Genomic DNA, 20,342 nt, shown 5'->3' with positions numbered 1-20,342 from the left:
AACCACCTGAAGTCTTGGTGGGAGGTGAGATCGTTAGAGCATTATATTAAGAGTGGCATTGTTCCAAGAGGCCTAAGGATCCCACTTACACCAGCACCGAGGTCTAGAACCCAGACACTGCTAGATAAGTGGCGCAAGGAATCAATAGCGTCATCAATTCGTTTTATGACAATCCTGCTAGAGGAGGAGAGATTGACTTTAGAAGAATCGTCTAAGAAACTTGAGAGCCAAATCGAGAAAGCTCGTGAATATAAATCTGACTCAGACTTTAGTAATAAAGAAATTACACTCAAAACTACAGTAGATAAATATCAGCAGGAACTCAAAGAGAGAAAACACAGACACTACGTACGGGACCTGGCTGATTTTAAGGATAACAAAGCTTATCCCAGTTTGGAGTCATACGATCACGCAGTTGATCCCTCCTCCTCAGACGCAGAGAATTCGGATACTGAGTTTCGGATGAGAGAGGGCCCATTTAGAAATAATAGAGGGAGAGGCCAATTCAGGAGGTACAAAAATAAGAACAAAAAATGGGAAGAAAAAAGGGGGAATCAGAGATTCCCGGTAGTTGGAGCATCCCTGGGGGAACCTTCTGCTCCATCTTCATCCTCTACCTCATCCTCGGTTCCGGCCTCTTTTTTAGAGGGGACAGACGGTATGTCCTACCAACTACGCACACGATTAGTGGGGGTACAGAAAAAATAGTAGGGGCAGGTGTAGAGGAAGATAGGCAACGAATTATTAACCTGTCCTCGTATACTCTATCTATTAATGAAGAGAGGGTTCTGGCTGCGGGCCTTTCATTTGTTCCGACCACACGGTGCGATCCGTTTATTTGGATCAAGGACATTAATTTGTTTCTTAGGAAACTTAAGTGGAAGAAATATTTTGTCATTAACGATAGAAATAAATGCCAACAATTGGGGATTCCTCTTGAATCGCTCAATGATGTTAGGGTTTTGGCCGGACTTGCAGAGGAGAGTGACCGTGAGATTGGTGAAGGCCCTTTTTCGGACCTTAAACCTAAGAGCTTACGACTTCCACCCTTGGGAGAATGTAGTAATATTGACATATTTGCCAAACTGGTGTCGGCCGAGATTAGTAAAATTAATCCGAGAAAGGGGAGATCTGATACCAACCTTGGACCACTAGAGAAGGATGCACTATTGTCTCTAGAAAAAAACAGAAACATCGTAATAAAGCCCTCCGACAAGGGGGGGAATACTGTGATCCTTTATGTGGGTAAATACAAGGACATGTGCTTTTCCATTCTCCATGACTCTGCCACGTATGAGGTACTGAGGGGGGATCCGACTAATGACTATGCCTGTAAACTATTGGAGATATTGACACGTGCACTGGAGGACCTGCTTATCTCTAAGAGTGAGTTTGACTTTATGTATCTTAAACATCCACGAATAGCAACATTCTATTCACTCCCTAAGATACATAAAGGGGTGGTGCCCTTGAAAGGCCGACCTATAGTCTCGGGCATAGAAGCACTGTGTCAGAATGTGAGTGTATATCTGGACAAACTGTTGCGCCCGTTTGTAACATCTTTACCATCGTACATTAGGGATACTCCTGATCTTATTGGGAAGTTGGATGGAATTTGTGTGGAACAGGGCACCATCCTAACATCTATAGACGTGGAGGCCCTGTACAGCAGTATCCCGCATGAGAAGGGCATTGAGGCAGTCGAGTACTTTTTAAAGAGTAGGGGGAGTCATCTCGGACCCCATAACATCTTAATTATTGAACTGCTGAGGTTTGTCCTGGGACACAACTACTTCCTGTTTAACGGGAAGTTTTACCATCAACTCAGGGGCACAGCGATGGGGAGCCCCTGTGCTCCCACATACGCAAACTTGCTCCTGGGTTGGTGGGAGGACACTGTTGTTTTTAGGGATGAGGATGTCATCTGGACCCCCAGGATTTTGTTCTGGGGGAGATATATTGATGACATCCTCATCCTTTGGTCGGGTGACCAAAACTCCTTCAGGGCCTTTGTTGGACATCTGAACTTGAACAATTTGAACCTGAGGTTTACCTCGGAGATAGGGGGGGACAGGATCTCCTTTTTGGATCTGTACATTAAGAGGAACCAGGACGGCTATCTGGATACCACCATCTACAGAAAACCGACGGCAACTAATAGTTTGCTGCGATGGGAGAGCTGTCACCCCACTAGCCTGAAGAGAGGGATCCCCAAGGGACAGTTCCTTCGACTTCGGAGGAACTGTTCTAATTTGGGTGATTTTCAGGCACAATCTAATAACCTTAGACGCAGGTTCAGAGATAGAGGTTATCCAGTGGGAGTAATTGAGGAAGCATATAGAGTCGCAAAGGGAAGAAACAGAACAGAGCTAATTGCGCCCCGCCAGAGAATACAAAATGATGGGCTGACAAGATTGATTGGGACCTTTGACGACCATACGGATAGGATTATGGACATTCTAAGGCGGCACTGGGACATTCTTCGGGCAGACCCAGATTTGGCAGATACCCTAACTACAAAACCTTCAGTCACTTTTAGGAGAGGGAGGTCAATAAGGGACCACGTGGTCCATAGCCACTTTGAGCAACCAAAATCGGGAGGGACCTGGTTGGACAGGAGACCGATTGGGACCTTTAGGTGTGGGACCTGCAGTTTCTGTAGGTATATTGACCCCTCTAAAACCTTCACAAGTGCAGCGACAGGGAGAGTATTCTCCAATAGGGATTTTGCGAACTGCAAGACCACTGGAGTAGTTTATATGTGCACCTGTCAGTGTCCCAAAAATTATGTGGGGAAAACTAAGAGGGAACTGAGAGTAAGGATTGGAGAGCACATGGGGGATATTCTCCACAAAAGGGATACTGCACTGGCCCGGCATATGGTCCAATACCATAATGGGGATAAAAATATCCTATTTAGGGTGATTGAGACCGTTCAAAAACATGAGAGGCTGGGTGACTGGAATAGGGCGATTCTCCAAAGGGAAACGAGGTGGATCTACCTTCTGCGGAGTATGTCCCCAGATGGGATTAATGAACAATTAAATTTCACCAGTTTCATCTAACTCCCTGTGAAAGGTTTATGGTGGTTTGGGAACCCCCTTTACATCTCTATGGGATGAGTTATTGAGCGGAGCTGACTTTTATGCCTATGCGCTTATTGTCCCTATAGGACGAGCATGGTTATTTCCTGGCGATATAATGTTATCGTTTTTTTTTCATTTCTCCATTCATATGAATAGCCCAATCTTTACTCGGTAGTCACGTGACTAGCCCTCACTACAGGTGACGCCCCTGTTGCTATGAGGGCATTTACTGCATGTGGAGCGCAATTTGCGTTCCGCCAGTGTATTGTCATGTGATCCGCCAATTACCCTCCCCTAACATGTGCTCCATGTGGGCGTCCCTGATAAGTGGAACGCAATGTGCGGTCCATGGGCCGGAACTTCCGGTGTGACGTCAGAGGCCTGGAACTGTGTGCAAGGCCTGATGGGGAATATTGATTTCCGTTCCTACGTCACATAGACTGCAAACCGGAAGTGACCGCCGGCGGAATGGCGCGGCCTTTTGAAATTATCATGGACAGTAAGTCGCATGGGGGTGGGGTTAAGTGACGCTTATCGAGTTGATATAAGTGGAGGTGGTGTGTGGCCAAATGAGGCATTACCTCTGATACCACTAATGAGCCAGGACCCATATTTTTGCGGTCCTGAGTGGCGTTATTAGGCATAGCAACCGCTCCATTGTGAGATCGGCTTTATTGATTGAAAATCTCCTGATGAACCCCCAGACATCCTGAGGGAGAAACGCGTTGAGAGAGATATGCTGAGAGATATGCTGAGATGATATGCAACATGACATGGATAAGTACTTTTATTATTGTGAGAGTATGATATATAACCTGATAATAAGTACTTCATTTTAAATTATCAAATTTTTCATCTGGGATTGGTATGTAGTTGACCCGACGTGTATTAACAACAGAGTGGCTACCCAGACTATTTATGCCTGTATCCTCTGGAATAAGAACACTGTCGGTCACCCTTAGGGGAAATATTGTCGTTTTTTTACCCTGATAGGGGAACTACCTTATTGCAATTGCATGAATGGAACTGCACACCAGACTTGAGAGAGATGCTGAGAGAGTATACAGCTTGACATGTTAAGTGCTTTAATCATCTTTGATATTATGATATGACCTGATGAGTACTTCATTCTAAAATGTCAAAAATATTTTTTCAACTGAGATGGGTGTGCAGTTGACCTGATGTGTATGAACATTAGGGTGGTTACTCAGACTATTTAGGCCTGTGTCCTCTGAAACAAGAGCACCGTTGGTCATCCCTAAGGGAAATAGTGTGATCATTGTTTTACCCTGATTGGGAACTACCTGATTGCATGTGTATTAACTGAACTGCATACCAGACTTTTTAGTGTTTTGACTTGCACTTTTTCACGTACACTTTTGGTGATGGTGGTTTTATGGTTGGAGGGACATTAAGGGACAGCCGCCGAGGAGCGGGGGCACCGAGTAAAGTAGGGTGTTTTCACTCCGCTGGTAGGTAGGGGAAATTCATAGGGCTAGGATAGGCCCCCCCCTCCCCTGCCTACATCCTCAATATCGTCATCTGGCGCACTTGTCTCCCCCGTTTTACCCGCCCAACCACTTTTTTGGCTATTCTTTTCTTTTTGTGACTGCACTGACAGTTTTTTAGATATTGACTAATAAAGATTGATATTTTTAATATAGGAATTTTTTTCATGGTGTTTGATAAATTGGGTTCCTCCCTATAATTTGATTTTGAGGTATATATCAATTGACTCCACTCTGACTTTTTGTCGGGTCTACCTGCAGATGTTATGTTTGCAGGATTTGCATGTTTCAGATCAGTGGACGTCCCTTCTTTGCCATTCCTCTCCTGTCCCTGTGTGCTCCCCTCCTGTAGTATCCTCTTCTCCACTTCCGAAGGATCCCGGAAAGTCTTTGTGACCCAATCTGCTCCTTTTACTCTTAGTATTGCTTGGTATGAAAGCTGAAATTGAATGTTTTTGTGATAGAGCAGTGCAGATCTGGCTAAATGCTTTTCTTTTTCGTGTGACTTCTGCCGAATAGTCACCAAATAGTAGAATCTTGTGTCCCTAAATGCGTAGTGTCTGTCTCCTATTCCTGAAGGCCCGTAGAATTTCTTTTTTATCTTTGTATTCCAGGTATTTAATAATAACCTGTCTTGCTCTGGATATTTCACTTTGCCTGGAGGTATTGTCATTATTACTGTGTCGATCTCTTTGCTCCCATCTGGGTCCCACTCTGTGTGATCTTTCTACCCGGCAGCTGTGTGAAAAAACATAAAACTAACATGACGTTAGATGGACATCCAGAGCAGATAAAAAACATCTTACGCGTTTCAGGTCGATGTGGCTCTTAATCTTAGACATATGCTGTTTGAATAAGACACTATGTATAGAATATACCTGATCACTCCCTTGAACACCATATCCTGTTTGGACACACACAGGTTGTTCTAATCACTCTCCCAGAGTAGCAGCAGCAAAACTTGATGACCCATAGGTCTCTGCAAGTCATTTAACCCATCATAAGCCATTGAACATAGCAAATATGAGATAAAATCTTGGTTACCCACATGCAGTTCCTTCAAGTGCGACAAAAAACAATGTGGGATATGCGCCTATATGTATAATACCAAAGAAAGCGTTAATTCCATCACGGGAAAGCGCCACAGGATCAATTCTTTTATTACCTGTGGCACGGATTATTGTGTCTATGTTGTAATGTGAAAAATGCCAGAGACAATATATATGTTGCACGAGCCGCCCTTTGAGGAAACGCATAGGGGAGCATTTGTGTGACATCCTAAATCCTACTTCTAGGAGTTTGTCAGGAGCATCGAGGCATTTTTTTATATGACCACAGTGGTGATGTTCGTTCTTATCGGGTGAATGCCATAGAACAAATTCCACTCCCTAGAAGAGGGGGAGATCGCATTCACATGCTGCGAGATAAAGAGGCCAAATGGATTTTAACATACAATTCCTGCATGCCAATGGGTATGAATATTAGAAGCGACCTTATGTATATATACTAATTGCATTAGCTATAAGTCCATTAAATATATTAAAAAAAATTTTTTTTTTTCAAAAAAAATTTCAACTTTTTTTGGGATATTGAGAAAAGTAATATGTTATGTCATTTTTTGCTTCTCGAGTAATAAAGTTAATTGATGACTTCATGATTGTAAAGATTTTATCTCATAAGGATTTGCTATGTTTAATGGCTTATGATGGGTTAAATGACTTGCAGAGACCTCTGGGTCATAATGTTTTGCTGCTGCTACTCTGGGAGAGTGATTAGTACAACCTGTGGGTGTCCAAACCAGATATGATGTTCTAGGGAGTGATCAGGTATTTTCTATACATATTGTGTCTTATTCAAACAGCATATGTCTAAGATTAAGAGCCACATCGGCTTGAAACACGCGTAAGACGTTTTTTATCTGCTCTGGATGTCCATCTAACGTCATGTTAGTTTTATGTTTTTTTCTAAAATAAAATGAAATTTTAACTAAACCATCTCTGGACGTGTTGCTGGACAGGAAACACCTTTCCAAAACCTATTGCCATTCCACTCCTGAACAAAGAGCCCACCTCCTTGCACCGTCTTGGACAGAGGAACTAGTTCTACTGATTACCGGGTGAGCTGAAAAAAACCCTTTTTACCGGCAGCTGTGTGGTAGACCTAGGGACTGGGGTAATTATTTTTCACAGATTGAGTCCAGATATTTTGTCATCACTGACTCAGGCAGGCCCACCATCCTTAGTTATTCCTCCTAGACCTATTTTCAAGGTCTTCTATTTCATCCTTCATGAGCTGAGCATTAGTGTCTAGCTCCTTAAATCTTCCCTCCAGTCTTGTCAAATTGTCTTCGGCATCAGAGATTCTTTGTTCTACCTCTGTCAGCCTCATGTCATGATGTTCCACGTCCTCCTGCAGCACCGCCATAGCCTCCTTCACTGAGACTGCTAGTGACTCCCTAATGTCTGCAGTCAGATGGTCTGCCACTTCTTTTGCCAGCCTTGGGTAATTAATCTCACCCAGTGTCTCTGTACTGCTCTGATTTCTCTGGGTTCTTCTTTTATCCTAGCCTCCTGTATCGACATGCTGCTGCGGCTGCCGTTGGTCTTCCTCTCCCTCCTCACTGTCGGCGCCATCTTATCTCCGCACACCCCCTCCTCCTTCTGCTGTGATCCAGGCTTGTACAGCGTCCCTACGCTCCTCAGGAGATAATGATCCATGTACTGACAGTTGGTGAGTTTGCTGCCTCTCTAAGTCAGTCTTGGGTGTTGTTTGCTCCTTAAGGGTGCTTTACGTTTTAACCACTCGATCTTTAATTGGTGTACTCGGGTATGCTCAGTGCTCGGCACAGTGTGAGCCGCTTGCAGTGTCTGAATGGTTTTAACTGGGGGTAAAAACATTGCTAAAGGATGCATTGTGTACAAGAAAGAAATCCCACTCTCCCACCCCTGGAAATGCTCTGTTTATGACCGGTTGCATGTGGGCGGAGACCCAAATTGCCCAATCAGTGACTTCCAATGGGGTTCAGGTCAAGTCCGGTTCCCAAATTGAACTTTATCTAAAGTCCATCTGAAAAAGCCGAACCCGAACTCCAAACAGGTCCACTCATCTCTATTTGTGGGTAGCCCCATTAAAAAAAATAAGCACTTGGATATCAGACATATAAAATCCTTTCGTTTTTCAATTACAACAATTATACTTTGTAAAGGGATCATTTTTATAACATAAAGGGCCCAAATTATGCGGTGGCCACTCCTGATTCATGAAGTGGTGTATGCCTCTTCATGAATCTGGAGCGTTTGACAAGTGGCATGTGCCTCCTAGAAATATTACTCCCTTCAGGGACTGGAGTGAGATTTCTGTCATAGAGAACACCACAGCTTGTTATGTATTTAAGGAGCTGTGCTGTCATGCCCCATCCCACCTAAGCTCTGCAAATTTTGGAGTGAAAAAGCCAAAAGCCGCCAAAGTTTGGCACAACTCATTTATCTAAATTGTTGTGACTTTTCAAAGCTTTTGTGCCACTTTTTTGGCATAAAAGCTTTGATGAATTGGGACCAGAGTGTCTTAACAACTTCCACATATCTTGGATGCAGTCCAAATTGCAGTCAATTCTCCCCTGTCACGGCTGGGGATAGAAGGTATATTGGCCGTATAATAAAATATAAAGGGAAAGGGAAAAGAATGCCCTATTACTACGGAAAGGGGGAAGTGGTGACCCCTGATAATAACCTGCAGCTCACCCTCACTGTCCTCACCAACCCTACACAAGTTCTGCACCTGTCGCCGAGCAGGAATACCTCACCCTAGGCAAACCCTGATCTGGGCCCTAAGTAAAAACGACAGGTATGAGCTATTCGTCAACACCACTAACGCTAAGGGAGACAAAAGGACCCGATACAGGGGAAACACAAATTCTACCACCTGAGCCCAGGTAGATATCAAAGGTCAAACACTTATCTTAGGAGCAGCTACCACAGAAGTCTCTGGAACAACAAGAGGAGACAACCGCTGCAGATCACAACCAGGAACAACTATAAACCGCACCCAAAGCACCCCAGGGTGAGGGATCTCTGGGATTTTCTAACACTCGCTGCTACTGGATTGTCCACCGGCCATGACACCTCTGTGACATCCCCTCACTATTTTTGTGCGAAATGTCTACAGCTCTGCCTCAACTCCAGAGGTTCTGAGGCAAAATCATCACATCTAAACAATAGAGAAAGATAGGCATGAAGAATATATATTTTACAAGCATTTATTAACAAAACAAGTTTTGAAAGCAATTATATACACTCTGATATACTGCACTTTTTAGTACATAAAGCAGTGGGTAAACTGAGATTAGTGCATTATCTAAATATAATCCAGTATCAAAACGTTTCACAAATGTTCCTAAAGGCTCTACAAATACCCAGCTTACTAGCAGAGTTGAGCCCGAATTTCCATTTTGTGGGATCTCAGTATGCAGAGCGAATCCCACAAATCTCTGCAGCTGCTCTAAGCAAGAGACACTGATCTCTCAACTAATCCAGCGCGGTCACATACTCTTTAAGGCTGTGTGCGCACGTTACGTTTTTTCATGAGTTTCCGCAGCGTTTTGAGCTGCAGCGTTTTCATGCCAAATTTCATGCGTTTTGATTTCCAGGCAAAGTCTATGGAAATTTGGGCTTTCTTGTACGCACAATGCTTTTAAAAACGCAGCGTTTTAGGTGCGTAAAATTTGTCAAAATCTCTACGTTTGAACAAGCAACATGTCAATTGTTTTTGCCATTTTGGCAGCGTTTTACTAACATTGAAGTCAATGAGAATTATCAAAACGCATCCAAAATCAAAATTCAAGCATTTTACATGCTTTTGTGATGCTAAACGCATGCTTTAACAAAATTTAAAGCATGCATTTTTAGCATTATAGTGAGATCAAGAGGTTTCCTTTTTGCCCTCACATGCAGCCCGACTTTAAAAAAAAGAGTCAAACAATAAGAAATTTATTTTTAACATACCGTATTTTTCGGACCATAAGACGCACTTTTTTCCCCCCAAATGTTGGGGGAAAGTGGGGGGTGCGTCTTATGGTCTGACTATAAGGTTGCGGGTGCGGGGAATGAGGGTGCCGCGGTGGAGCGGGTCATCGGCGGCACCAGCAGGCTGTAGCAGCCTGCAGCAGCCTGCCGTGACCACGTGGGCCCGCTCATTACATATGCACGCCCATCCTCCCCCCCCATCATCTCTCAGCGAAACCGGCGCTGACAGGTGGGCGGGGTGATGGGCGGGAAGGGGGGGGTGTGCATAATTAGCAGCCGGCCGTGATCACCCCTGGCAACTACAGCCTGGAGTGATAATGTGCGGCTGTATTCACTGCCCCCCGTGCATCATTATCAGCGCGGGGTGCAGTGAATCAGTGTACTCACCCGTCACCATGTGTGGAGCCGCCCCCCTGCAGCATCGCGTCTTCCTGTCTGTGCCGGCGGTCAGCTGATCTGGACACTAGCGGCGCACACCGCGATAACGTCATCCACCAGAATCGATTAGCTTACCGCCGGCACAGACAGGAAGACGCGATGCTGCAGACAACGGTGACGGCTCCACACACGGTGACGGCTCCACACAGCGGCGCTGCAGCTAAGACAGAGATCGGTGCTTCAGGGAGTGAGGAAGGGTAAGTATAAACGTTTATTTTTTTTTTCCTGTGCCACATGATACACGCCATTTACCAGGATGGGGGTATATCATGAGCAGGATGGATGGGGGTATTTCATGAGCAGGATAGATGGGGGCATTTCATGAGCAGGATGGATGGGGGCATTTCATGAGCAGGATGGATGGGGGTATATCATGAGCAGGATGGATGGGGGTATTTCATGAGCAGGATAGATGGGGGCATTTCATGAGCAGGATAGATGGGGGCATTTCATGAGCAGGATGTATGGGGGCATTTCATGAGCAGGATGGATGGGGGCATTTCATGAGCAGGATGGATGGGGGCATATCATGAGCAGGATGGATGGGGGCATTTCATGAGCAGGATGGATGGGGGTATATCATGAGCAGGATGGATGGGGGTATATCATGAGCAGGATGGATGGGGGTATTTCATGAGCAGGATGGATGGGGGCATTTCATGAGCAGGATGGATGGGGGCATTTCATGAGCAGGATGGATGGGGGCATTTCATGAGCAGGATGGATGGGGGCATTTCATGAGCAGGATGGATGGGGGCATATCATGAGCAGGATGGATGGGGGCATATCATGAGCAGGATGGATGGGGGCATTTCATGAGCAGGATGGATGGGGGCATATCGTGAGCAGGATGGATGGGAGCATATCATGAGCAGGATGGATGGGGGCATATCATGAGCAGGATGGATGGGGGCATTTCATGAGCAGGATGGATGGGGGCATATCATGAGCAGGATGGATGGGGGAATATCATGAGCAGGATGGATGGAAGGTATATTATTAGCAGGATGGATGGGGGGTATATTATTAGCAGGATGGGGGGGTATATGAGCAGGATCATATACAAGGCAGGAGGATCCTTATCAGAATGGGGTACCTTAGTAGAGAATTTGGGGACATTACCCCCATAACAGTGTCAGCAGGACATTACCCCATAACAGTGTATCATGACCATATTTTTTGGTTAAAATTTTATTTTCCTATTTTCCGCCTCTAAAACCAGGGTGCGTCTTATGGTCAGGTGCGTCTTATAGTCCGAAAAATACGGTACATATTAAATCTCAATAATCTTTTTATGAAAATTATCATTATAATGTTTGTTTTAAAGGTTGTTTTTTTTTCCATTTTTTTCTTAGTGTTGGAATGTGCAAACTTTATTTAGTACTGTCTTTGTATTGAAAACGCATTCCATTTTAAGCACTGAAAAAGCATGTAAAACGCGGTCAAAACGCGGCAAAAACGCAAGAAAAATGCATGCATTTTTAATGTGTTTTTGTGATCACAAAGAAATTTGACATTGACAAATTCTGCCAGAGGATGCGTTTTTAACTGCAAGGTACAAAACGCAACGTGCGCACATGGCCTTAAGGTTTTACTGAACTGCTTAAGAAGGATGCTGCAGCGCTGGGGCCATAGAGCTCACTCTTTCACTGTGAGAGAGATCCATGAGGGTTATGGGATCTCGCAACCTGGAAGTTCATTTTGGGTGACATTAGGGACACTTCCAAAAGTTTTGGTACTGGATTACATTTAGAAAATTCACTAATCTGCGGCTCTCTTCTGCTTTAGTAAATAAAAAAAGAAGCCGCAGATTTGTGATAAGCACTATTTAAAGGGAAAGTCGTCAAACACATTGCGCTAACAATTGGGGGATATTACCCCTGTAACAGTGTCAGTAGCAGATCCCCCATAACAGTGCATCATGACCACATTTTTTGCTTCAATCTTTTTCCCTATTTTCCTACTTCAAAACCTAGGTGTGTCTAATGGTCCGAAAAATACGATAAGTTTAAAAAGAAAGAAAATGGTTCTTTCCCTCACCAATTCTTCCTTGAGCAATTGTAGCCAATTTTTGGATAAAACTCTTTGAATTATAGTACATCATGATGGCTTCTCTTTTGTGACCCATCTGACAACATAGAATAGAGAAACTTCGGCACACGTGAAAGAATAGAGGAAAATTTGCTTGAATTTAATGTCTTTATTTTGTGAAAAAAGGGGTAACAAAAGAACGTCCCTCATACCACCGACTTTTCGGCGTGTAGCCTTTATCTGGGTGATAGGGATCTAGCAAAGACCAATAGTGAATTACGCGCTTAATGGATAATATTAATCCAGGGAAAAGATGGGGAATCCTGTACTCTGGATCAAGGTGGAAGGAGCAAATGGCCTTGGGCAATGTGATACAGCGCCTGCAGTGGTGGCTGGAGTCAGGGTGAGAAGCGCCTTCTCACCCTCACTCCAGCCACCACTGCAGGCGCTGTATCACATTGCCCAAGGCCATTTGCTCCTTCCACCTTGATCCAGAGTACAGGATTCCCCATCTTTTCCCTGGATTAATACTATCCATTAAGCGCGTAATTCACTATTGGACATACAGGGACAGGGACATACCTCTGTACAACTTAGCAAATAAGGGACATAACGCATGCCAAAACCCTTTAGTGCTCCACAAAATATATACCACAAGGATTTACCATATCCTTATTCATTGTCCTACATACAGGGATATTATATCCTTTCATTTGGCATCTCACAAGAATAGTGATCCTGGTGGATCGATAGGGCCTTTCACACAGTCCCCCCCAGCGCAAAGGAGAGCCTCTTTGATTCAACACGAAACGTATTTTTCAGTGTTTTCTCTTCATCGTTATTGTCTTTGCTAGATCCCTATCACCCAGATAAAGGCTACACGCCGAAACGTCGGTGGTATGAGGGACGTTATGTTGTTACCCCTTTTTTCCACAACATAAAGACATTAAATTCAAGCAAATTTTCCTCTATTCTTTCACGTGTTCCGAAGTTTCTCTATTCTATATTGGCTAATTTTTACTTCAGAGCACCGTCCCACACGGTTGAGCCGGGCTTACTCTTTATCCATCTGACAACATGACCTGATTAATAAATAATAAATAAACATTTGGCAAATTCTGAAAGCAAGAATGGCTGCTCTACTCTGTTGGTTTTCTGATGGTCGGCAAAACTTGGTTTACCATTTAAACATTTCAATTATTCACAACATGAAAAAGGTTCCTTCCCTGTGCGGCTTCTTCAGATGTTTAACAAGATCTGATTTCTAAGATTTACAGTTTCCACATTCAGAACATAAAAATGATTTATTTGGTGTGATTTTTTTGATGGTAAACAAGTTGTGATTTCCTAATAAAACATTTACCACATTCTGGGCATGAAAATGACTTCTCCCCTGTGTGACATCTTTGATGCCTAACACAATGTGATTTCCTAATAAAACATTTACCACATTCTGGGCATGAAAATGGCTTCTCCCCTGTGTGAGATCTTTCATGCATAACACAATGTGATTTCCGAATAAAACATTTCCCACATTCTGAACATGAAAATGGCTTCTCCCCTGTGTGAATTTTCTGATGTGTAACGAGATGTGATCTCGCAATAAAACATTTCCCACACTCTGAACATGAATATGTCTTCTCCCCTGTGTGAGATCTTTGATGCGTAACACAATGTGATTTCCGATTAAAACATTTCCCACATTCTGAACATGAAAATGGCTTCTCCCCTGTGTGAATTTTCTGATGTGTAACAAAATTTGATCTCGCATTAAAACATTTCCCACACTCTGAACATGAAAATGTCTTCTCCCCTGTGTGAGATCTTTGATGGATATTAAGAAATGATTTCCGAGTAAAACATTTCCCACACTCTGAACATGAAAATGGCTTCTCTCCGGTGTGATTTTTCTGATGTGTAACAAGATATGATTTCTGAATAAAACATTTCCCACATTCTGAACATAAAAATGGCTTTTCCCCTGTGTGAATTCTTTGATGCGCAACAAGATCTGATTTCCGAATAAAACATTTCCCACACTCTGAACATGCAAATGGCTTCACACCTGTGTGAATTCTTTGATGCTCAACAAGATCCGATTTCCAAATAAAACCTTTCCCACACTCTGAACATGCAAATGGCTTCTCCCCTGTGTGAATTTTTTGATGATTAGCAAGGGTTATTTTCCGAGTAAAACATTTTCCACATTCTAGGCATGAAAATGGCTTCTCCCCTGTGTGAGTTTTTTGATGTCTAACAAGGTTTGATTTCCACATAAAACATTTCCCACATTTTGAACATGAAAATGGTTTCTTCCTTGCAAGAGCAGTTACATGTTCCACATCCTTTCTGTACCTTTCATTTTGCTTAAAATTCTGTGATAAACCGGACTTTTGGACTTGTTTGAAAGCATCAGATGATAAAGCTTTCCGAGGAAGGACTGGAGGTATATCTGTGACAACAGCATACTCTTTATATGTATCATGTGTGATACTTTGATCATCTGTTTTAAATTCTGAAGATAATAGATGTCCATCTGCACTCCCAATACAGTCATCTGCTAAAAATAAAGTTATTATTTCTTAATGATATTATCTTGAAATTACATTTATTTTTTTAAACCATGACATCAGAAATTAAATTAGGAAAAAATGTATTCTGAATCTGTTGTCCAATTTCGATATCTAAAGCGTGCTTTACACGCTACGATATATCTAACAAGATGTCGGCGGGGTCACGTCGTTAGTGACGCACATCCAGCCTCGTTAGTGATATCGTAGCGTGTGACAGCTATGAACGAGCAGAAATACTCACCTTCCCATTCATCGCTGAAACGTCACTCATTTTCTAAAAATCGCACGTCCTGTTGTTCATCATACCTGGGGCAGCACACATCACTCCGTGTGAAACCCCGGGAACAATGAACTGCAGCTTACCTGCGTCCCGCCGGCAATTCTGAAGGAAGGAGGTGGGCGGGATGTTTACGTCCCGCTCATCTCCGCCCCTCCGCTTCGATTGGCTGGCTGCTGTGTGACGCCGAACGTCCCTCTCCCTTCAGGAAGTGGATGTTCGCCACCCACAGTGAGGTCGTTTGGAAGGTAAGTACATGTAACGGGGGGTTACAACATTGTGCAAGACGGGCAAGAAATTGCCCGTGCCGCACAAATGATGGAGGCGGGTGCAATCGCAAATGCGATCGCACGACATATTGAAACGTGTAAAGCAGGATTTAAGCTGCTTTCACACTTGCATTGTGTCTCATCCGCCTTGTCCATTGCTGCGTCGAAACGATGCATCCGTCAATTTTTGTGTTGCTAAGAGACCCAAAGGATGCATTATTTTGCAGGCATCCGTCAGCGGCACTACCACCCCCATCATCACCGCACAAGGAGGTACTACCGCCCCCATCATCACTGCACACACCGGCACTACCGCCCCCATTATCACCACACACACGCAGGCACTACCACCATCATCGCCGCACACACACCAGCACTACCGTCCCCATCATCACCGCACACACCGGCACTACCGTCCCCATCATCACTGCACACACCGTCACTACCGCCTCCATCATCACCGCACACACACAGGCACAATTGCTCCCATCATCACCGCACACACGCAGGCACTACCACCATCATCGCCGCACACACACACTGGCACTACCGCCCCCATCATCACTGCACACACCGGCAGCACTACCGCCCCCATCATGACCACACACACATAGGCACTACAACCCCCATCATCACCGCACACACACAGGCACTACAACCCCCATCATTACCGCACACACACAGGCACTACCTCAATAACGTCCCCGCTGACCGCGCGATTCACTTCAGTTTCTGCGTGGAGCTCAGAGAGTGGCGGTGTTCTACTGCTGCTACTGTCAGCTTCTGATGTAGCAAAGCTGAAAGCGTCATGGGACCTCATGTGGATTAAGTCGGACCTTGGAGGGGTATTTGGGGGATTAATAAAGTGGTAAAAGAGGGTGTTTATTGTCTTTTATTCCAAATAAAGGATTTTATTCGGGTGTACGTGTTTATTACTTTCACTTACAGGTTAATAATGGGTGGTGTGGGGTGTGAACTGACCGCAGATGCGAGAGGAAGCTAAGAGGGAGAGCTCCTGGAACTGCCGATTATCCTAACTTCTACTGGGCCGTGGAGAGGACAAAAATCATCCGTGCAGCAACCAGAGACCACCCTGCACTTACTGCACAGCTTGGACGGTGGTTACATGGCCGGGGGAACGAGCAGGAGGCAGAAGGAGGCGGTGGCAGGAATGGAGGGTACTGCACAAAATGGTTGTGGGACACAGACACCAGCCTCCAAAGCAGGGAGAGCTGCAGCCATGCACGCTGCTGAAAAACTGTCTGAGTACGCCAGGGGCACAGAACGTGGGGCTCCTACGGTACACAGGGATGAAGGAGCTGAACGGGGGAGCTCCAGGCAGCACAGCCCTCACAATACAGTGGAGGAGGAACTAGTGCAGACTCATTATTATTACAGCAAGGTTTGCAAAACAAGCTGGAGCCCCCTGCATCCATGCATAATAAATGTCCCCCTGAGCCTGCCACAACTTTGCAGGGTGCTGAGTCCACTCTGAAAGACGTGCTTGCAGCTATAGCTCAAAATGGCTCCACGATGACATCCCTCAGCTTCCAGATGGGCCAAATCATGGAGGAGTTATCAGGTGTGAAACAGAGCCTCCAAAAAGTGAATGACCGCATGATGGCATCAGAGGGAAGAATCAGTGACAAAATGCCCCAGGTTACCCGTGACTCCCGCAGGCATGATCAGCAACTGGCATTTCTACTTAACAAGACAGATGATTTAGAAAATAGATTGAGGAGAAACAATGTGCGGCTGATAGAAGTTCCAGAAATAACGGAAGGCACAAATTCGTCAGAATTCATTGAGAGATGGCTACAAAACGTATTTGACGCAGAGGTCCTATTCCCCCCCTGTATGCTGTGGAGAGAGCCCAATGAGTGCCCACCAGACCCCTGTCTCCGGGAGCTACTCCAAGACCTGTCCTAGTGAAACTACTACATTATAGAGACCGGGATGCGATCCTAAGAGCGGCTAGAAACAAAGGGTCCATAATGGTGGACGGCCACAAAATATACTTCTTTCCTGATGATTCAGTTGAAATTTCAAAAAGAAGAGCTCAATTCACAGATGTCAAACGACGCCTGAGAAATGCACAAGTCTCGTACTCCATGCTGTACCCAGCGAGGCTCAGGGTGGCTGCACTGCAAGAGACATTCTTATTTTGAAAATCCTAAAGATGCTCTCAAATGGCTCGACATGAATGAGCAACAGCTCAGGCAAAGTCCACAACGTTGATATGTAACCCTTTAAGGACTTTATAGATGATGAATACTCGACTTTCTGCTGCGATTACATAGGATTGGCCCAGTGGATAAAATTATTATGATACCCATTGATTGGTTCCAGCAGAACTCCCTGGAAGAGGAGTTTGGGTTTCTTCTTCTTTCCCTTTTTCACTTCCAGAGACGGTTTTTGTTTTTCTCACTTCCGTGCAGTTTTCATTGTTCTCAGGCTTTTTTTTCTTGCCTTAAACCATTTTGGGAAGTGGGAATTTTATTGTCTCTCTTGTTCCGGCTTCAGGATTGACTGGTGCCTCAGTTTCAACGTTTATGTTGTGGGACAACTGTTAGATGTGGGGGGAGGGGAGAGGATGGAGGGGTGGGGGAATATTTTTGCAGCTTTAATGATGCTTTTATATTTATGTCTGCTAATGGTTCTCATGTGGTTCAGGAAGGTGGATGAGGGTTGAAACTCTTTGCCGTGTTTGACTGCCTGCACTACATACGCATACCACCAGGATGGCGGGTAGGATTAACATTCTTTCTTGGAATGTCCATGGCTTGGGGGACCCCACAAAAAGAATAGCAGTAATGGAACAGGTCAAATCCCACTTTCCAGCAATCATCTGCCTACAGGAGACACATTTGGAGGGCGACAAAATAGCATACATGAATCGCTCATGGGTGGGCCATTGTTTCCACTCAACCTACACAGCTCATTCCAGAGGTGTCAGTATCTTAGTCCACAGAGCAATCCCATTTGAGATCATTTCATCCACAGTAGATCAGGAAGGTAGATTCATTTGTGTGCACTGTAAAATATTTAACAAGGAGCTCCTTCCGATAACAGTTTATATACCGCCTCCATATAATAATACTGTTATGAACAAAATTACGGAAATGATTAGCAAGACCCCCAATGTACAGGTGGTGTGCACGGGGGATTTCAACATCATTCACCCATATTGGGACAAACACAATGCAGGTTCTCACTTAGAACACTATCCTAACTCCACATTTGGGGACACAGTGGCTGAACTGGCACTTTCAAATCTGTGGCGAATCAGAAACCCTGGAATCAAGCGATTCTCGTGCTATTCCAAAACACACAACTCTCTGTCCGGAATAGACCTGATCTTGGGCTCAGAGGGTATACTACCAATGGTGGAAAACACAGAACACCTTCCTAGAGGTTTATCAGACCATTCCCCATGGTTGACATGACTTAATATTTTACCCCGACTTGATCTTACCTGTAGCTTGTGGTCCTTTAATCCTTCTTGGCTACAGATTATAGATGTGGGCTAGTTCCGGCTACAGATTATAGATGTGGGCCCGGTTAAACTAGCCCTTGAATACTATTTTCAGGACAACTGTACTGGGGAGATGTCGCTTAACACTGTTTGGGATGCCATTAAGGCCTGTCTGAGGGGGTCACTGATACAGGGGGTCAGATCATCTAAAATTAAGTCGGCACAATTTGAAATTTTTCTTAAAGAACGGGTCCAGATGACAGAACAGAAGTACATTCTGTCAGGGGATACACGGGACTTACTGGAATGTAGGGGGCACAAGAAGCATATGATTCTCACATTAAGGAACGGGCCACTAACAAAAGACTTTTTTCACAACAGAGATTCTTTGAAGAGGGCAAAAAAGCGGGTCATTTATTAGCGGTGATTGCTAAAGCACAAAGGGGGAACACATTTGTGGGGGCGCTAAGGGACAAAACCGGGACCATAGTCAATCAACCTGACCAAATTTTGGCTACCTTCTCTGAATTCTACGAACAACTTTACAGTACTAAACTGCAATATGATATTAAACAGATAGCATCTTAACTGAAAGACATCCCCTTGCCCTCACTTTCAGATGAGGACCGGGTATACTTAAACAGTCCACTCACACTGGAAGAGTTGCATTTAGCAGTATCCTCCATGCCCAATAACAAGTCACCGGGTTCAGATGGGATCCCCACAGAGATTTACAAAAAGTTTGGAGACATCCTGCTCCCCCAGCTGCTGTTGACCTTCCAGCAAGCAGCCAAAAATGGCTCCTTGCCCCAATTGATGCAAGAAGCAGTGATAGTTGTCATACCTAAACCTGGCAAGGACCCCCTCATCCCTGACTTTTATAGACCTATCTCTCTGTTACCTACAGATATCAAAATAATAGCTAAAGTACTAGCTTCCAGACTTAATAACGTTATACTTTCACTAATCCATTCGGACCAGTCGGGGTTCATGCTTTCTAGATCAATGGCAGTGAATATACGACGGTTACACCTCAACCTACAATTGCCAGTTGATAACTCAGGGGATAGAGTAATTTGCTCCCTAGACACCGCTAAGGCTTTCGACTCTATTGAGTGGGAGTTTCTCTGGGCAGTACTTGACAGATTTGGACTGGGGAGGGATTTTATTTCCTGGGAAAGACTTCAATATAATAAACCTACTGCTAGGATCAAAGTTAATGGATGCCTTACTTCTCCTTTCTACCTAGGTAGGGGCACCCACCAGGGATGCCCGCTATCCCCCTTACTATTTGCTCTGGCCGTTGAGCCTATGGCGGCAATGGTTAGATCCAATTCAGACATAAAAGGGTTCAGGAGGAAAAAATAGCGTTGTACGCAGATGACACACTCCTTTTTCTGGCCAATGCAACATCACTGCCAAGGGCAATGGGGGTTATACAAGAATTTGGGAAGTACTCATGTCTATTAATCAACTGGGAAAAATCTGTATTACTTCCGGTGGGTGGAACCACAAAGTCACCTAACTACGTACACTCGGGCCTACAGGTTGTTGCCCAGTTTAAATATTTGGGGATAATGGTTACCACTCGTGTTGATGATTTTGAGAGTCTCAAGCTAACCCCTATTCTGTCAAAATTTAAGGATAAGAAGGAAGTCTGGTCT

General features: G+C 44.5%; 1 protein-coding gene across 1 annotated transcript in view; it reads right to left on the bottom strand.

The window, feature by feature from the left end:
- Positions 1 to 13,067: 13,067 nt before the first annotated feature.
- The window catches only part of LOC142258834 (uncharacterized), a 65,730-nt gene continuing 58,455 nt past the window's right edge, over positions 13,068 to 20,342 (bottom strand). The window contains exon 3 of the mRNA XM_075331417.1: positions 13,068 to 14,400. Coding sequence (XP_075187532.1) covers positions 13,389 to 14,400 — 1,012 coding nt within the window. The 3' untranslated portion in view covers positions 13,068 to 13,388. The remainder of the gene's footprint in view (positions 14,401 to 20,342) is intronic.

The sequence above is a fragment of the Anomaloglossus baeobatrachus genome (assembly GCF_048569485.1).
Source record: "Anomaloglossus baeobatrachus isolate aAnoBae1 chromosome 5 unlocalized genomic scaffold, aAnoBae1.hap1 SUPER_5_unloc_13, whole genome shotgun sequence".
Taxonomy (NCBI): Eukaryota; Metazoa; Chordata; class Amphibia; order Anura; family Aromobatidae; genus Anomaloglossus; species Anomaloglossus baeobatrachus.
The sequence above is the reverse complement of the archived record's forward strand: the minus strand, read 5'-3'. Positions and strand labels throughout refer to the sequence as shown.